At 45.4% G+C, this 17857-nt stretch overlaps 1 protein-coding gene across 2 annotated transcripts in view; it reads right to left on the bottom strand.

The window, feature by feature from the left end:
* Positions 1-2859, bottom strand: part of cd2ap (CD2-associated protein) — a 75309-nt gene extending 72450 nt beyond the window's left edge. Inside the window, exon 1 of one of the 2 annotated variants that reach the window (XM_084559799.1) lies at positions 2459-2859. In XM_084559799.1, coding sequence (XP_084415925.1) covers positions 2459-2462 — 4 coding nt within the window. In that variant the 5' untranslated portion in view covers positions 2463-2859. The remainder of the gene's footprint in view (positions 1-2458) is intronic. The other variant, XM_084559798.1, reaches the window with a different exon arrangement.
* Between the last annotated feature and the right edge of the window lie 14998 nt (positions 2860-17857).

Here is a 17857-nt window from a genome sequence, read left to right as displayed (position 1 = left end):
CCAGAGGCAAACAGGCAAACAACCAGGACTTACATTTCGAAATAAATGCTCAAAACTCTTTTTAGTGCGACACCAAATAATAACTCTCACTCGCACAAGCACACACTGAAAGAAACAGTGAAGGCAAACTGACCTTCAGCATTTACAGTAACACCTGGGTGGGGACAGCGAGCGCAGGTTGGTAAATATTAGCCGAGGCCAGATGAGCTTAATATTCAATCACACGTTGTAGAGCGCGTCCTTGAGTGACGCCGGCTACCGACCGACACAGAAGCACTTGTCTCGGTGTCCCGGCTGTCTGCGTGATCGCCGCTATCGTGGCCCCCCTGGTTCATTTCCTGTCTCTGAAAACCGTACAAGATTGAAGACTGGAAACAGAGCAGGGGGAAACACCAAGCAGCAGCATTGCATTGCATAACACTTCAAAGCTATCAACCACCGGCCGGCGGCGGCGGCGTGCGGCCTGAAACCAGGAAGACGGCCACGCTGCAGGTTGATCTGTTTTGTGTCTCCATATCAGATCTTGAGGACAGACAAAACCAAGAAACAATCTGCATGCGGCTGCGTAGCATCTATGATGTGTAACGACGATGATGAGGCAGTTTTAAACGGCCTTGATCCAGCGGATTCATTCAAGCTTTGCCTGTGCAGAATCCTTCCCCCCCAAAAAAAACTTCTCTTCTCTGAGTCGTCCCCTGTAGTGCTCTGCTGGATTTTGCTCAGACCCACGATAGACTCTGGACTGAACGCTTGACGTTTTGTGACATTCAGGCTGCGGCGCATCTAAAGAAGTCTGATGACGACTGCGTTTATAAAAACAAACGGGGCTCGGATCTGCTTTGGAAACTTTGCGTTTCTCGCGTTCGTGCGGCTGTCCCGGCCGGCTAAGAACCAACCTGAACATCGCCTACGTTCGGGGGGAGAGAGAGAGCAAACACCCAACGCGAGGGGCACAAACCTGGAGCCGGGGACATGTTCAAACACGGCTCAGATATCCTCAGCGTTGAGCAACTTAATGAAATGCATACCAAAGCCAAGTACAATGAATTTATCAAATCATGCGAGCTTAATTAGCTATAAATAGACGGTTAAGACGGCTGCTCTGGCAGGTCCTCAAAGTTTCAACAACTCCCCAGCTGTTGACTGACTGTTTTTTGTCTTCTTAGTATTGGCCTTGTGGTTTAACGTCCACGTAAACTTTCTGCACTTAAAACTAAGCGGTAAGCGCCGGTTCATTCAGTTTACTCTGAACGCAGCTTTTCCTGCGAGCATTCCTCTGACATAGCTTAACAGCAGCAGCAGCCGAAAGGCGAAGCAAGGCTGCGCTTTAAAAAAAAAAAAACCAAAACCCGTTCTACAGCATAGCGAAGATCTTGAGCAAGCAGTCCTCCTGCACGCGGCCGCGGCGACCGCAGCCTGCACGTCTACTGACGCACGGCTAGGCGAGGGTTTCTTCGTGGTACAGTAAAAAAAAAAAAAAAAAAAAGGAGGTCTGCAAAGAAGAGGCACGCCGAGATCAGAGCACTTCCTCTGCGCGAGGAAGCGCCGGAGATCACAGCATCTCTGCATCACGAGCTGCAGTCTAAATCCAACTACTGTACAAGGTCACGACGTTTTGCATAATCTAGGATGTTATATTCCCAACCTCAAGGAATGGGATTGAGCTTTAAAAGCAGTTGGCAAAGGATGGGTCCAGACCTGAAGGTAGAGGAGGTGGTGGTGGTGGTGGTGGAAGCAAGCACAGCATTACATGCATCTGGGTTTGAGAAAGGTACAGGTTACGTCTGCCACTGTCATGGAGACAATCTAAGTCAGGAAACAACTGTGTGCACAATTAGAAGTGTCTCCTACTTGTGTCACATCTCACATCAAATGTGAAAAGAGGAAGTTAACCTTTAATGCAGAAAGACTCTGAAGTGTCCTGTCTGCTGGTTATTTATTTACCCAGAGACTATAGAGTCCTAACTTTGGGATCCTGAGCCCAGCCAGCCAGCCAGGAAGCCAGGTAGGTAGGTAGGTAGGTAGGTAAAGGGATAAGCTGGGAATTTAGAGCAACTGTTTCAGGGGACAGTAAGTGGTTTTGCAGAGGCCGTGTTGACACCAGCTTTGAGGTAGCTCCATGTCAACATTAGCTTTATATAAATAAATAAATAAATAAACGCAGCCAACTCCAGGGATGATGGAGGTGGCGTTGTCCTGTTAGTAACCAGAAAGCTAGCTGGCTAGGCTAAGCAGCAGCTAGCTTGTCGGGCTCGCCAACTTTTGACTCCCTGCTGCGGCTGTCCCCGCGGTGGGGACATGATGAAGGAGACACGGCGGACGCCTGGACCCAAAAACTCGGTCACTTATCACCGGCGCTAGGTAGGCTCAAACCGCGGAGAAAACGGTTAACGGTTAACGGACAGAAAAAAAAAAAAAAAAAAACACAACACCAAGCGCCACATCATGGAAAACTCACCCATTCCTGTTCTTCGCAACGCCTCGCTGTGAAAATGCTGGGAATGTCGTATCCGAGCAGCGTCGCTGCTAGCTAGCTACTAGCCAGGTGGGCGAGCACGATCAGTCGCGGGGTGTTTTTATATCGATTTAACCGACGGGGGGGAAAAAGGCGACTCAAGTGAGCGTTATATCCATTCGTCCTTGCCTCAGCGGCGGCGGCAGCAGTGGCGGTGGCGGCGGCGGCAGCCTCCCCAGTTCTCTCTCTTTCTCTCTCGCTTACTCGCTCTTGCTCTCTCCCTTCTCTTTCTCGGTGCTGCTTCAAGATTATTGTGCAGGAAGTTTAGTCTCCACCTTCCTTGGACTCGCCTCCGCTGCTTCGCTGCTGGCTCGCCTGATGCCTCCTGCCACCAAAACACAGAATAGCAGGAAGCTCCGCTGTGTTTCAACGGACAGTCGCGCGAGAGAGAGAGGAATGCCGCCCCCCCTCCCTCCTTCCTTCCAGCAAGTACAGTAACTACTGTACGCGTGCGGCGCGCATGCGTGTTTGCGTGCGTGTGCGTGTGTGTGCTGTACCATTTATAGACGCTTTTTAATGAGCCAATCATTAGGCTTTTAGTAATGTATGGAAGCGGAAGTAATAAAAATAAATATGTATACATTTAGAGTGTACCCCAGCAACACACATTAAAATAAACGAAAAATACAAAATGTTAAAAATATATATATGTATTTATATTAATATTGTAATATACACACATCAGGCATAACATTATGACCGCCTTCCTAATATTGCGTAAGTCCCCCTTGCGCCTCCAAAACAGTTCATCAGAGAATGGACGTGGTGGCAACAGGATGTTGTTCGACTTAGGTAAACTTTATTGATCCACAAGAGAAACTGCTTGGTCATGCTAGCTCTTAGCGCTCTTAAGAACCACGAGTAAAAGAAAGATTCATTCCTTCATTCGTCTTCTGTAACAAGGGCAGGGGTGGCTGGAGTCTATCCCAGCTGTCATGGGGTAAGAGGGGCGGGGTATAGGTACACCCTGGACAGGTCTCCAGTCTATCGCAGGGCTAACACAGAGAGACAATCACCAGTTAACCTAACCATCATGTCTTTGGACGGTGGGAGGAAGCTGGAGTACCAAACTCAAGTAGCAAACTCCACACAGAAAGAAAGGCCCCAGTCGGACCATGCTGTGAGGCATCAGTGCTAACCACCACGCCACCGTGCCGCCCAAAAGAAAGATTAAATAAAATAAAATAAAAGTACGTGGTATCTGTTCCAGAAAGGTGAGTTGTTGTCCAGCTGGATAGAGTTTGCTATGAATGACGTCCTGTAGCGTTCACTGTGGAAATGGAGTTGGATCAATCTGTTGGATGAGAATGAGCGCCACTGTCCGTCTGTTGTCTGGTCTAGTGGATGAGATGGATTGTCCAGTGTCCTCCTGTCCCTCACTGAGACAAACATAATATAGCATGTCCAGACTTTCGGATCAGTTTGTCTGGTGCTGCTCACCCAAGAAACCACAGCAAGGTAGAGTACTGGAGCAGTGGGAGCTCAGAGAAGGGACGGGAAGAGACTCAACAAGCCGGTCTCTGTCCTGAACTGCTCTCTGGACTCCATTGAGGAGGTGGGTTGAGAGGAGGAGGAGGATGTTGGACAACCCCTAGGGGGGACCTAAGCAGTTCCTTCTTGCAGCAGACTGCTGCACCCACGCTGCAAGAAGGAACACCACCGCAGGCCCTTCATCGCAACTGCCATCAGGCTGCACAACACCGAGGAAGGACAGGGAGTCAAAGCTTTGGCCGAGGAACGCAAGGAACTGACATTAGACCAGTGGAAATCTGTGCTTCGTCCTTTTTGATTCCACCAGCCATGTCTTTGTGAGACGCAGAAAAGGTGGAAGAGCAGATCTGATGGTGTGTGGGGGCGTCATGTACTCTATTATATTTGTATTTAACATCACACTGTACAATAGAGCATAATTTATTATTTAAGTAAAAACAATCATATTTGAAAAACAACCAAAGGAAAGACCAGTGTGGCATTAAAAGGCAGCTACCCTCACAACAGGCTGCTGCACATGACAGTGTCTAAACCAAACCAAATTGGCCAATTCAGTTGTGCAACTACCTCTGCGATGCAGGTTTATTCTGCATGTGGCAATAAGGTTTAGAGTGTGATATGATGTGCGCATGTGGTGGCTTGGTGAGAATTTGGCGGTCGCAACACACACAGCGCCCAGGACGAGGATTTACGCAGGTGGCTTTTGGCGTCATCACGAGCCGACTGCAGGAAAAGGATGTTCCCTCTCTGCGCCGTGGGAAACGTTCGCTCGCCGAATTACACGAGCGCAGGGAAGGAAATGAAGTAACATCGTTTCACACTGGTGTGAGACATAATGATGCACTTTTTTTGGTTTTCTTTTTGTATTTTTAGTTTTAGCACGCCTGATTCTGATCTCTAAGAAAGCAGAGGCTGATCACATGCTTAGTCTGTGCTGGAGCCTATCCCAGCTCATATAGGGCGAGAGGGGCGGGGTACACCCTGGAGAGGTCTCTAGTCTAGAGCAGGGCTAACACAGAGAGACAGACAACCATTCACACTCACACCTTAGAATCACCAATGAACAGGGATGCCCCAAGGATTCGAACCCGGAACCTTCTTGCTGTGAGGCGTCAGTTTATTTATTTATTTATTTACTTATATTTCCGTGCCGTTAGAAGGCACCGCGCCAGCTGCTGCGGGCCCAGCGCCCTCCGCCAGCTTCCCGGCTTATCACCCAGAGAATGAACAGTTAAAAAAGGAAGTAGTTGAGTGCAAATTCATCCTGACCGGAGCCATTCAAACAAAACGTCAACAAGCATTCAAAAGGCACAGCGTCGACACACAAATTCTGTGCAAATGGGTTTGACCACAGAAACGCACACACACACACACACACACACACACACACAAACACAAACACACAGAGCGTGCCTCATTGTTGATCGCAATGAATGAAACGCAGCCACAAGTGGAATAACCTCCTGACTACCAGGAAAGAAAATATTGTCCAATCACATTTGTTTATTTTAAAATTCCCCAATCTTTGCATGGTAATTAGAATACTGACAAAAGTTTTGATTTTTATGATATCATATAACTGAGAAGCGGCAGAGTGGCGTGGTGGTTAGCACTGATTCCTCACAGCAGGAAGGTTCTGGATTCTAATCCATCATGGGCCGACTGTTTGGAGGTTGCATGTTCTCCCTGTGTCTGCGTGGGTTCTCTCCAGGTTCTCCAGCTTTCTCCCACCGTCCAAAGACATGCTGGTTAGGTTCATTGGTGATTCTAAATTGGCCGTAGGTGTGAATGTGAATGGTTGTCTGTCTCTCTGTGTTAGCCCTGAGATAGACTGGAGACCTGTCCAGGGTGGACCTCGCCTCACGCCCAATGACAGCTGGGATAGGCTCCAGCTGCCCTCCCGTGACCCTTCACAGGACAAGCGGTTACAGAAGATGAAGAAGAAGAAGAAGTGTCACTGAAAAGCCCTAAATGTCCTCTGTAGACAGCAAAAGGAGTTATTTCAGTAGCATGCAGTGGGTGGGAGATACTCAGATTTACAACTTTCCGCCCTGCCTCGCTGTCATGAACGCAGACAGCTGGGATTTTATGTCGTTATTGTTGTCGCCGCTCAGCTGAAACTAAAAATGAAAAGTCACTCGTGTTTTCTTGGTGTGCAATTCCCATGTGATCTCTCTGCGGTTTCTCCGGAAATTCTAGAAATTACCTCGAAACATGCTGACTACTCAGTGTTCAAAATAGAAGCTGCAGTGCCGTGTATTAGTATTTCATTAAATTTCCATAATGAACTCTACATTTTGGCGACAAATGTTTAGAAAATAAGAGCATCCTCACCCAATAAGCTGCATTTAACCAGCATGATTATGTGTAAATTATTAACGTATTGTTTGGACCGTTCTTCTTCTTTAACTCCCTAATCATTCTCAGGCCTATATGAGCTTAAAGACTTTAATATATTAAGTGAAAAGAAACTGGATCTGTTTCAAGTGAACCCAGCTGGCTGTTTACTTTCACTATCATCAGGAGCAAATTACCATGACACTTCCTGTTAGAAATATTTGCCTAACACTGTGGCTAAACAGCACCGTTGTCTGCAGAACCTCCCTAAGCAGCTCTTACTTAAAAGCAACTTATTCAAATACTCACGTTGGGGTTGTTTAGTGTTGCAGTGATGCGTTGCACTGCAATCCACACAGCTGGTAGTTCCAGTGTTGAGTATTTGACTTTAAGCTTTAACCGTCTGAATACGCAAAGCAGGTATTTGTTTATTTAAAACAATGGAATAAAAGCTACACGTTGCATTTCTGCATTTACTTCAACCAGCAACTTGAAGCTTCTGCAGCTCCAGCTCACTGCAATATGCAAAGCAACCTGTTGCTTAGTGAGATCTGAAGCCCCCCTGTGGGCAAAAGGCGGAACTACAGCACGCTGGCTCATGTTTCACTGCACACTGCCACTCACTGAGCAGCCTGTAAGAAAACACCACGCATCACTCCAGCAATCCGGCCGTAAATGCCACTCATGCATGTTAATGAGCAGGAACACATTTAAGATAAGATAAGACAACCATCAGCTCTGTAGAGGAGTCCGACAAAGTGCCGCGCACTAATACCACCTGGGTAATAAAACCTAATGTGGATTTATTACATTTTATGAACGTCAGGAAAAAGTAAACCCAGCTAGATAAGCCTTTGTAAAGGCAGAATTCATGGCCGTTGCGTGGTCGTATTTCATTTTGCTGGATTGCGTTACGTTGCAGATGTTCACAGTGAAGCGCTGGGTGAGCTCTTCATTACAAGACACTGAAATGAGATTATTTAACTGTTACAAAGGTCACAGTATTGATTTTCATTCATTCAGTCATTCACATTCATCTTCTGTAGTCGCTTGTCCTCTGAAGGGTCGTGGAGGGGGGCGGCTGGAGCCTAACCCAGCTGTCATTGGGCGTGAGGCGGAGTACACCCTGGACAGGTCTCCACCTAAGACCAATTTAGAATCACCAATGAACCTGACACAGGGAGAACATGCAAACTCCACACAGAAAGGCCCCTGGATTCGAACCCAGAACCTTCTTGCTGTGAGGCATCGGTGCAAACCACCACTCCACTGTGCCGGTGACAAATGAACATCTCGTTCTTGGAACTAGTGGTAAATGCAGCAGTGACTGCAACATGAGGAAGAAGGAACACGAGAAGCTGAAGAAATACCAAGAGGAACTAGAAAAGAATGTGACAGGAACTCTAGGAGAGTGGCTCCAGCAGATCCCAGGAACAACATCTGAGATCTCCGCCCAGAAAAGCGCACTGCCGGGTATAGATGCTGCGCTGGACCCTCAAGGTCCCAGGCCTCTGGTAGAGGCTTGAACGAAGAAAAGACGCCTCCAGAGAGGAAGTTCTTGTTGCTAAACTGCAGAAGTTTAACTGTGCATGCATCATTATGTGTGCTGCATGCACCCTTTTATTATTATGATCTCAGATTATTATAATTGTTGAGTGATTCTAAATTGGCCGTAGGTATGAGTCTGAGTGTGCATGGTTGTCTGTCTCTCTGTGTTAGCCCTGCGATGGACTGGCGACCTGTCCAGGGTGTACCCCCGCCTCTCGCCCGATGACAGCTGGGATAGACTCCAGCAGACCCCCGCGACCCTTAACAGGACTAAGCGGGTATAGAAGATGAATGAATGAACTTGAAATCTATTCAGCTCTGTGCAACCACTGAAACACAAAACAAGGCACAGCTCTGACCTGCATCTCTGGTGCTCTTACCTCAGAAAATGAGGCTGCATTTTACACAACTTATCACCTGCTATTGTTGCCTGACTTACAAGCGTGGTGTAGTTTAGAAAGTAGGTTGCCGCTCTATCTGGTTCAGCTGTCAGCCAGACAGGAGAAGAGCTGCTTTACAAAAAGGAAAATTCATCTACGTCTGCACGGAGCTGTGTGTTTTATAATATATATATAAAAAAATTAGACTGTTTGAAGTGGGTTATTATTATAAAACACAAAGGAAATAACTAAATGTGTGTTAATAGGGAACCACACGAGACCACAAACATAAAAAAATTCAAATCACTGGTGGTATATTTAACTTGCAATGAGGACCTCTGTCCAGTAGAGGTCAGGCCAAACTAGTTGATGTACAGTCGCCATTGGAGGAATCTTGATCTCAGCTCAGGCAGAGGTTATCCAGGAGGAGGATGCAATGCTGGACGAACCAAAGGTTGACTTCAACGAGGAAACGAGTTAAAACAAATCAAAGGATAAACAATGGGGTGTGGGGAGACCGTCCTCCAGCAGAGTCTGCCAGCTGAGAGATTTGGAAAGATGGAGGAAGGGTGTTTATGGGTGGATTGGTGAGGAGCAAACTTTTAGCTTGGATAATACGTAACAAATTGAGCAACAACTTTTCTTTTGCGGTAGATTCCAGATGCTTTATCTCAGAAGTTGCTACATTTCTGCATAAAAGTGACTCAGAATTTCACACAAGCCATGAAAATAGATAAAGGGAACCAATTCAGAGCTATAAAAATATGGTAGTTGCGCAATTTTTTCATTAAAGAAAATTCATCATTTGCACATATCTGCGAGTCGAGAAAGTACATTTTCGGTAACTGCTGATCTGCCGTCTATACGGGAATCAATTTTAGTCCATTCCTCAGAACAGAACCGCTTCAGTTCTGAGATGTTGGTAGGTTTCCTCACATGAACTGCTTGCTTCAGGTCCTTCTGCAACATTTCTATTGGATTAAGTTCAAGACTTTGACTTGGCCGTTCCAAAACATTCATTTAGTTCTTCTTTAACCGTTCGATTGTAGAGCAAACTTTTGTGCTTGGGGTTGTTTTCTTGCTGCATGATCCAGTTTCTCTTCAGATTCAGCTCACAGACAGATGTCCTGACGTTTTCCTTTAGCATTCATTGGTATAATTCAGAATTCATTGGTCCGTCAACGATGGCAAGTCGTCCTGGGACCAGATGCAGCAAAAACAGGCCCAAACAAGGGCATTACCACCTCCAATGTTACACATGCAGGATGAGGTTCTGATGCTGGAATGTGCTGTTATATAATCTCCAAACATGACATCTCTAATTTAAACCAAACAATTCTACTTTGGTCTCATCTGTTCACAAAACGTTTTTTTCTGGCTTGTCCATGTGATGTTTTGCAAACTGCAGATGGACAGAAATGTTCTTTTTGGAGATCCATCAGATGCAGCAAAACAGACCCAAACAAGGACGTTACCACTCCCCATATTTCATGGATGAGATGATGTTCTGATGATGATGTCGCTCCTTTAAACCAAATAATTCTGCTTTGGTTTCAGCTGTTCGCAAAACATCTTTCCCAACAGTCTTCTTGCTTGTCCACATGATGTTTTCTGCATTTCTGCAGATGGGCACAAATGTTCTTTTTGGGGAGCAGTGCCTTTGTCCTTACCACTCTGCCATCCATGCACACCATGGTTGTTCAGTGTTCTCCTGATGGTGGATTCATGAACATTAACCTTAGTCAATGTGAGAGAGGCCTTTAGTTGCTTAGAAGTTCCTCTGGGTTCATCTGTGACCTCTCGGACTTCTATGTGTCTTGCTTTTTGGAGTGACATTTGTTGGTTGACCACTCCTGTGGAGGGCAACAGTCGTCTTAAATCTCCTCCATTTGTTTGATTTGTGGATTCCAATCTCTTTATAGATGGTTTTGTAAACTTTTCCAGCCTGATGAGCAACAGGAGGTCCTCAAAAAGCTCCTTTGTCTGCGCCATCATGCACTTGCACGCAAACCCTTGGTTTTCATGAAACCTCAGTCGCATTAGCTGATTGGAAACACTTCTGAACAGAAGGACTTGAAATGAACTGGTAACTCTCCAGCCTGTAATCCTGGACCGGAAATGTGAAAACATCTCAAGGGCGCATCCCATTGCGTTAGTGTCATGACCATGTGCAGCTTGCTCGGCCTTTCATCAAGTGCATTCGTCAGATGCAGGCATTTGCATTCACTCTGCAGCTTCCGTCTTATTTCTGGGTAGATTCAACTTGAAAACATGTTCCAGTCAGCTCCATAACAACTGCACACACTGACAAAGGTAATTTACTAATTTAAACTAGTAAGTCCCGGACATGTTGACAACCTTTCAATGTGTGCCGCCCACCAACTCACAATCCACGTGGAATGTCAAGTTTTGCAGCAAACCACTCTGGTGAACACAACGGCGCAGCAATCTCCTACTTGTGGACGTCAGCGCAAGCAGAAGTGTCTCCTTTCAGACATCTCAGGTGTTGGACGCTCGTTAGATTGAGCTTGAGTCTGTTGCCAGGAGACTCCACTTAGCAGCTGCCGTTGAAGCCTTATGTTCTCGCTGAGGGACATCGCTTTCGCCATCTGTTGAACAGTGGGCTGCCTGAGAGGGAGTTAAGCGCTGAAACAAGCATTTAGTTCACACCCAGAGCTCTTTTTACATGCATCCTGGGGTATGGAAGGAATAAACACCTGTCCATGCTGTAGGTAATAGGTTGAAATGCAAGAGGTGACGGTGCAGCTTAAACATTTGGGTTGTCCACCTTTTTTTTTTTTACGGAATACGCAAAGACTGTTAATGCAGAATTGCAAGTTTAATACCACCGGTAACACAGTCTATTAGGCTGCTTTGTTTAAATTTCCAAAGAGTTACAGCCTCAATAAACTTTCACCTGCAGCTGTGTTCTGAAGAAGTGACTGTTAGATCTGAAGGAGCATGAGGGAACCTGTTTACGTCTACTGGAATCCAGCACAGAGGCATGCGCCCGAGGCCTGTGCTGGGTGTGAATTTCACATTTTCACGCCGACCGAGACGTGCCGTGAAGTTTAACATCCCATCAGAAAGTACTGCTTTGATGTTTGCTGTTCTACCCTTGGTACAAACTTCTTTACACATCTGTCACTGGAAAGAATTGAAATTGCGAGTATGACGGGGTCACTCGTCATCAGAACCCACCGTAACCCCTTTCAGACAGGGTTAAAAAGAAATGCATTTACTCAAATTACGGAATTTTCGCCTCTGCCTCATTTCCAGTTACTGTTAAGAGGAAGATTCCTGACATCTGGCTTCTGCCAAACAGGGTTTAAATGGCAGTTCCAGTTTACTACGACTTGGCCTTCGCTTCTTCCAAAAATCGTGCTTATAAAAGTAATTGCTGAGATCCGGGAACATGGCAGCAAAGCTACAACAAGGCAAGAAACGCAGCCAGATTATCTGACAGGTTGTAAACAGGCCAACGCAGGATGACCAAATCCCACCCTCCCCCCGTACAGAAACTGAGCTCAGTGTTCCTGTTAGGTATTTCGTTAGGGATGGATTGCTGCTAATTAAGTGGCTTTAAATAGTGAATTAGGTGCAGGTAGACAGCATTACTCAGGTGGTGGTGTGGAAGAAAAAAATCCATTGATGGAATAACCTGGTCATTCAGTATATTCAGGTAGTCAGCTGACCTCATTCTTCGGGCAACATAATGTTGCTGAACCTAGACCTGAGCAACTGCAGCAACCCCAGATCATAGCACTGCCCCCACAGGCTTGTACAGTAGACACTAGGCATGATGGGTGCATCACTTCATCTGCCTCTCTTCTTACCCTGATGCCCCCATCACTCTGGAACAGGGTAAATCTGGACTCATCAGACCACATGACCTTCTTCCATTGCTCCAGAGTCCAATCTTTATGCTCCCTAGCAAACTGAAGCCTTTTTTTCCAGTTAGCCTCACTGATTAGTGGGTTTCTTAAGGCTACACAGCTGTTCAGTCCCAATCCCTTGAGTTCCCTCCACAGTGTACGTGTGGAAATGCTCTTACTTTCACTATTAAACATAGCCCTGAGTTCTACTGTTGTTTTTCTTCCATTTGATTTCACCAAACGTGTTTTTAATAATGTGTTGGACAGTTCTTAACCCAGTTTTAGTAGTTTCTACAGTCTCCTTAGATGTTTTCTCTGCTTGATGCATGCCAACGATGTGACCCTTCTCAAAAAGACTAACATCTTTTCCACGACCACAGGACGTGTCTTTAGACATGGTTGTTTAAGAAATGAGAAGCTACTCATTGCATCAGTTGGGGTTAAATAACTTGTCGCCAGCTGAAAGGTAATCACCCATGCAGTAATTATCCAATGGGAGGCTCCTACCTATTTGCTTAGTTAAATCCAGGTGGAGACTCTTTTTTTTTTTTGGCCAGGCACTGTATAACTGTTACAGCTTTAAGTATATCTTAATTTTTGGTGTGCTTCACCTGGACATGCTAAGCCAGGTCGTTTAGTTTTTCTCTCACATGTCAACCATCACTCACCTAAAGACTACAGATTCATTCATTATTATTCCTGGTCCTGGTCTCATGCGTTTAGCTGTACGATGAGTCAGCATTTTACCGTGAGCAGCAGAAGCGGGACAACTCTCATGAGGTGGAGGCGGAAAAGTTGGCGCTAAAAGCAACGAGTGCAATGGAAACAGACTTAGCAAATGTGTGAAGTAAATGGAGCATGCCGTGTCAGACGTAAAATAGCGGTAGACTCAGATGATCTGTGTGAAATGTGGATGCTCTCCTCATAAAGATAACAATAATACAGTATTAACTATTTAATGGCACTCAACTGGAAAATCAGCCTCTTGACAACTTTATCTCATAACAATGCAAGGAAAAATTATCTTTTTTTCACAGCTGACATTTTGACAGAAGCGTTGATCCAGTCCTATTAAATGTTACCGGTGAAGCAAGGCCTCAAGGGAAGTGGCACACAGCCAATTTTAATTAAGAAACCTACAGTTTGCTTTCACTACTGCGAAAAGTCAGACATTAAAAAACAAAACACTAAGTCGCAAACGATATGTTCTATTGCATAAACTGAGATTTAAGGATTTAAGGTCACAGACTGTAAAAAGAATGGACGCCATGACAGCTCCTCTAAAGTGAAGCCAAAGCAAGTAGAGCTCCCCCTGGTGGTTGGCTGCAGTATAGGTCATAAGCTCCGCCCACTCCTTGTTAGTGGATGGGACTTGGGCCGAACTAAAACACTAAAATACGCGTCAAATAAAAATTTTTTAAGAATGGTTTGTCATTTAAGGTAGTTCATACGTACAATGCTTTTAGAAGTTTCATTTAAGTTTATTTGACGCTATAGATACAGGATGTGACATCGTGACGATTGACAGTTGCCATTGACAACCACTCTGCAGTGCATAATCCAACATTTCTTTGTAACCGGTGGAGCGCAGTGTTAATCAAACGAAAACGCCAGTAGGTCTAGCAGAAGTATGGGCGTCGCTTTTGCCAACGTGAGGAGGTGTACATGCTTCTCGATAGTGTGTACTTATACACATATACAGATTCAGTTTAATGGGTAGTTCTAGTTTACTATAACTTGGCCTCCACTTCTGCCAACTGTAATAACATTGTGCTTATAAAAGTAATTGCCGAGATCCGGGAACATGGCAGCAAAGCTACAACAAGGCAAGAAACGCAGCCAGATTATCTGACGGGTCGTAAACAGGCCAACGCAGGATGACCAAACTGAAAGAAACGTCTGTAGTTCCTTCACAAAGGGAAGAACAAGGAGTAAAAGTGGAGGCGATAAACTTTTCTTTTTTTTCCGCCTCCAACCTGGGGGTTTGTTTACAACCTGTATGGTAGTCTCACTGCTGGTGTTCCTCGCCTCGCCTGACTGCTTTTTACAGATGTCGCAAAAACCATGAAAATAAAAGGCCCGAGTTGTAATAAACTGGAATTATCCTTTTAAGAGGAATTACGACAGCGGCGATTAAAACGTCTGCCAAAGCTGCGTGTTTGTGCGCTGGGTGGGCTGCTGTTTCGCGGGTGTTGATAGTAGGCGCTCGTATGTGCGTGGATCTGGGGATCTGATTTAATGGACACGTGCACACGAAAACACCGACTCTCGCTCAGTCTGTTGCATATTTTTGCAGATCTGCACACGCTCTCTCACATGCAGACCAATCTCCTCCTTATAATATATATATATATATATATTTTTACACCAGCTCTATATAAGGCAGCTTCACCTTGTAACTGCAGTCTGAGGATATCTGTAGCCCTGCAGCTACTCAGGCTGCTTGGCCCACTGAACGTCAGCTCCGCTCTGCAGCATGACTGAGCAGCAGCAGCGTTGATCAGGAAACGCTGTATGTGCAACGTATCCTAAGCAGCATGCTCTCTGGCGTTGCTCAACTTTGCACGGATTTTCCCTTCGTTCCGACTGACCTACATTAACTCTGTTCTCCCCTAGCCCGGTAAAAGCAAATCAGCACGTTTCATCCTTACATCCCCTCCCTCCCTCACTCCGTGTCCACTCACTTCCGCTCCACGTGCCGTCCAGATGGCCGCTCTGCCCTTTTTATCGGCTGTTGCTATTTGCGGAAGCGTCTGAGGCCGTGAGCGCTCCATGGCAGCGCTTGTGTGCAGATTGTTTACTAGAGGCCCGCCTTGGCCACGCGTTTACGTCTGGATGGCTCGACAGCAGGGCGGTAAATGGGTGGGTGACAGGTTGACCGCTCTGAACAGATGACTGAGTGGCTGGCTCGAGCCACCGTGCTTGCTCCACTGACACATATGGTACGCCTGCTGTCCCGTGATGATAATCCATGGGAAACCAAATGCAGGCTGATGTGGTTGTGTAGCGAGGTTGTGGTTTAAGGCGCTTTCTTTGCTGACATTAAAAGATAAAAGTAATATTTAAAAAATTGTCTGAAATCATGGCAAATTTGACAGTCTGCCGAGAAGTTTGAAACCACTCTCCAATTTGAGTTGGACGTAGCTCCAGAAGAGTGTTAGCTTAGCATAGCTTAGCTTAGCTTAGCTTAGCATAATGATTGCAGCTAGACTACATCCACATGGATCACAACCACCTCTTAAAGTTCTATGAATCTACCTAACACACTATGTTACGTTATTGTCGCACTTAAGCCCTGTTCACACGGGACTAGTTTTACCTGCAGACGCCATGTGATTCAGAAACGACCCCTCTGCGATTTAAAGATTTCAACCATCCAAACAGGTGAATGGGTCGGCAACATCTCAACGTTGTACCCATAACCCGTAACCATCTGTCCAAACTTTGATTTAAAGCACATCCTTCATAATTCTTAAGTGACAAAAGGCAGAAAAAAGCAGTGAATCAAACAAAAGTCTTGAAAAAGTCAAAACTCACTCCCCAAATCACAGAGATGCCGATTCGCACCGGATTAGTTTTGTCACAGGACGTCTGTGTTTACGAGAAATAGGGTAGGTAATTTTACTTCACAAATTACAGACACATGGCCGATTCGCACGGGATTAAGATCACAGACGTTATTACAAATTACTGGAGGCCACTCGGTAAAACTAGGCCAGTGCGAATAGGCCTTTAGTTAGCCTGTCAACCAATCAATACCGTAGGAGGCCGCTGCACCTAAGATAAGATAAGATAAGATAAGATAAGATAAGATAAGATAAGATAGGACTTTATTTATCCTGTGGAGAAATTAGGGTGTTACAGCGTCAGGGAACAACAGTGCAAGATACAAAAAAAACTGAATATGGTAGACAAGAGAAACTATATAAAAGTAAATACGTTATGGTACAAAAAATATTTACATATTGGCCCTCAGTTTGACCAGCCTCTTTTTGTCCCTGCTGACACAAGCAGACCGCAACGTAGAAGGTTGCCAGTGCAACCACAGCGTCATAAAAAGTCCTGAGTTGTGTCCAAAGGACCTCAGTCTCCTCAGCAGGTGGAGGTGACTTTGTCCCTCCCTGTATAGGACATTAGTCACCTGGTCAAGAAAGAGTAACCTGATGCTAAACCACGACTTGTTTTTACACTTTAACCGGAGAATAAAAAGGAAACAATGTGATGGAATGGAAAACTCCAACCCAAATGTCAGCTTTGATATTGCTTATGGTGCATGCTCACTAGCAGTGAGAGCACGACATGCAAGGTGTCGATATGAAGCGATAAGCTGTCGTCGGACTCTTGTCAGGCACGGTGCACGACATGAAAAGTTGAACCGACTTGTTTTGCTGCTTCTCTGACGCGTTGACGTCCCAGTCAATCATTTGCGTCGCCCGTTGTTCCCTACATATACATATACGGTGAATGCCTGTCCCAAACCCTCCGACCGAGAGATTTGGTGACGACGCCGCTAGCAACGCTAACAAAGTTGCAGCTTCTGTCCCTCATGTTGTGAACACCAGTTATGAAGCTGAGCTAACCTAACCCCGTATTAAACAGACAGTTTATCTCCCAGAATGTTTGGGGGAGGATGACCATCACCGTTGAAGGAAACATTGCAGACAGTGACCGTGAGGGATTCTTGACTCACATTCTTAGCCTGTTTCAGTTTGTGCAGCCTTGTGCTGGTGCGGAGTTGATGTGGAATTAAAAACTGCTCAAATGGAAGTTTAAAAAGCCTCTATATTTGTATTTGTCACGTTATTAATTACTACAGCACCTCAGATGACATAGGTAGGTCAGATAACGGCTCACTGCCCCTGTGTTGAACATGAAAATCCTGCCAAGGGCGGGCACACCATTGGTAAACCTGACATTTACAGCAGAGGATCAAAAAAAAAAAAAAAAAAAGCTGTTAAATTATTTACCGACTGAACTCCATTACCATGCACTTTCTAAAAACGGCCACACAAAGAACGCCCTAATGCTGTTTATGAGGGAAACAGAGTCACAGTGTTGCATGATGGAAACCAGCCTGATGACTAAGGACTTTCGGACTATTTGCAGGTCCTTTAGTTGCACCGTTTAATTGCCCCGTTTCACCTAAGAATGACAGGGTATGGAAATTCCCAGTTTAAACTGAACCAGAGGCGAGTAATCAACAATCAATAATTGGTCTTTGAAAGAGAACAGCAGAGCTAGAAACCCGGTGTGATCAGACGCTAAGTGGACTGCCTTTTAATTGATAATCAGCACACCTAAAATTGGAGTACCATTATATGTTAAGATTAGATTTGTTCATTAGCTGTGAGAAAACTTGTTCACCCACGCGCTGTGACAAATGACAAAGGCTCTTAACTACCTGTTCATCCCATCATTGTCAGAAATAGCTTCCCATAACTACCCCTTTGCTACCTTTCAGTGCCATCGTTTATTCAGACGTCACGTTGGGTTTAAAACTAATGCTACCAACTAAGCGCCTTAGAGTAGCCGAAGAGCAAACCGTCGTGCCATTTTGGTCTCGAGTTATTGTGAGAAACAGGGCTGCAGTACAAGCGTACAGTCGCCAGTTTTCTGCATCACATGAGCAACAGTGGATTCTGTTAATATATCATTATAGGCTTCTCATACTGAATGGGGTGACAGAGGTTATTATGTCTGACAAGATAAAA

This window comes from Chelon labrosus, assembly GCF_963514085.1.
Source record: "Chelon labrosus genome assembly, chromosome: 14".
NCBI lineage: Eukaryota > Metazoa > Chordata > Actinopteri > Mugiliformes > Mugilidae > Chelon > Chelon labrosus.
This window is presented reverse-complemented; position numbering and strand designations above follow the sequence as displayed.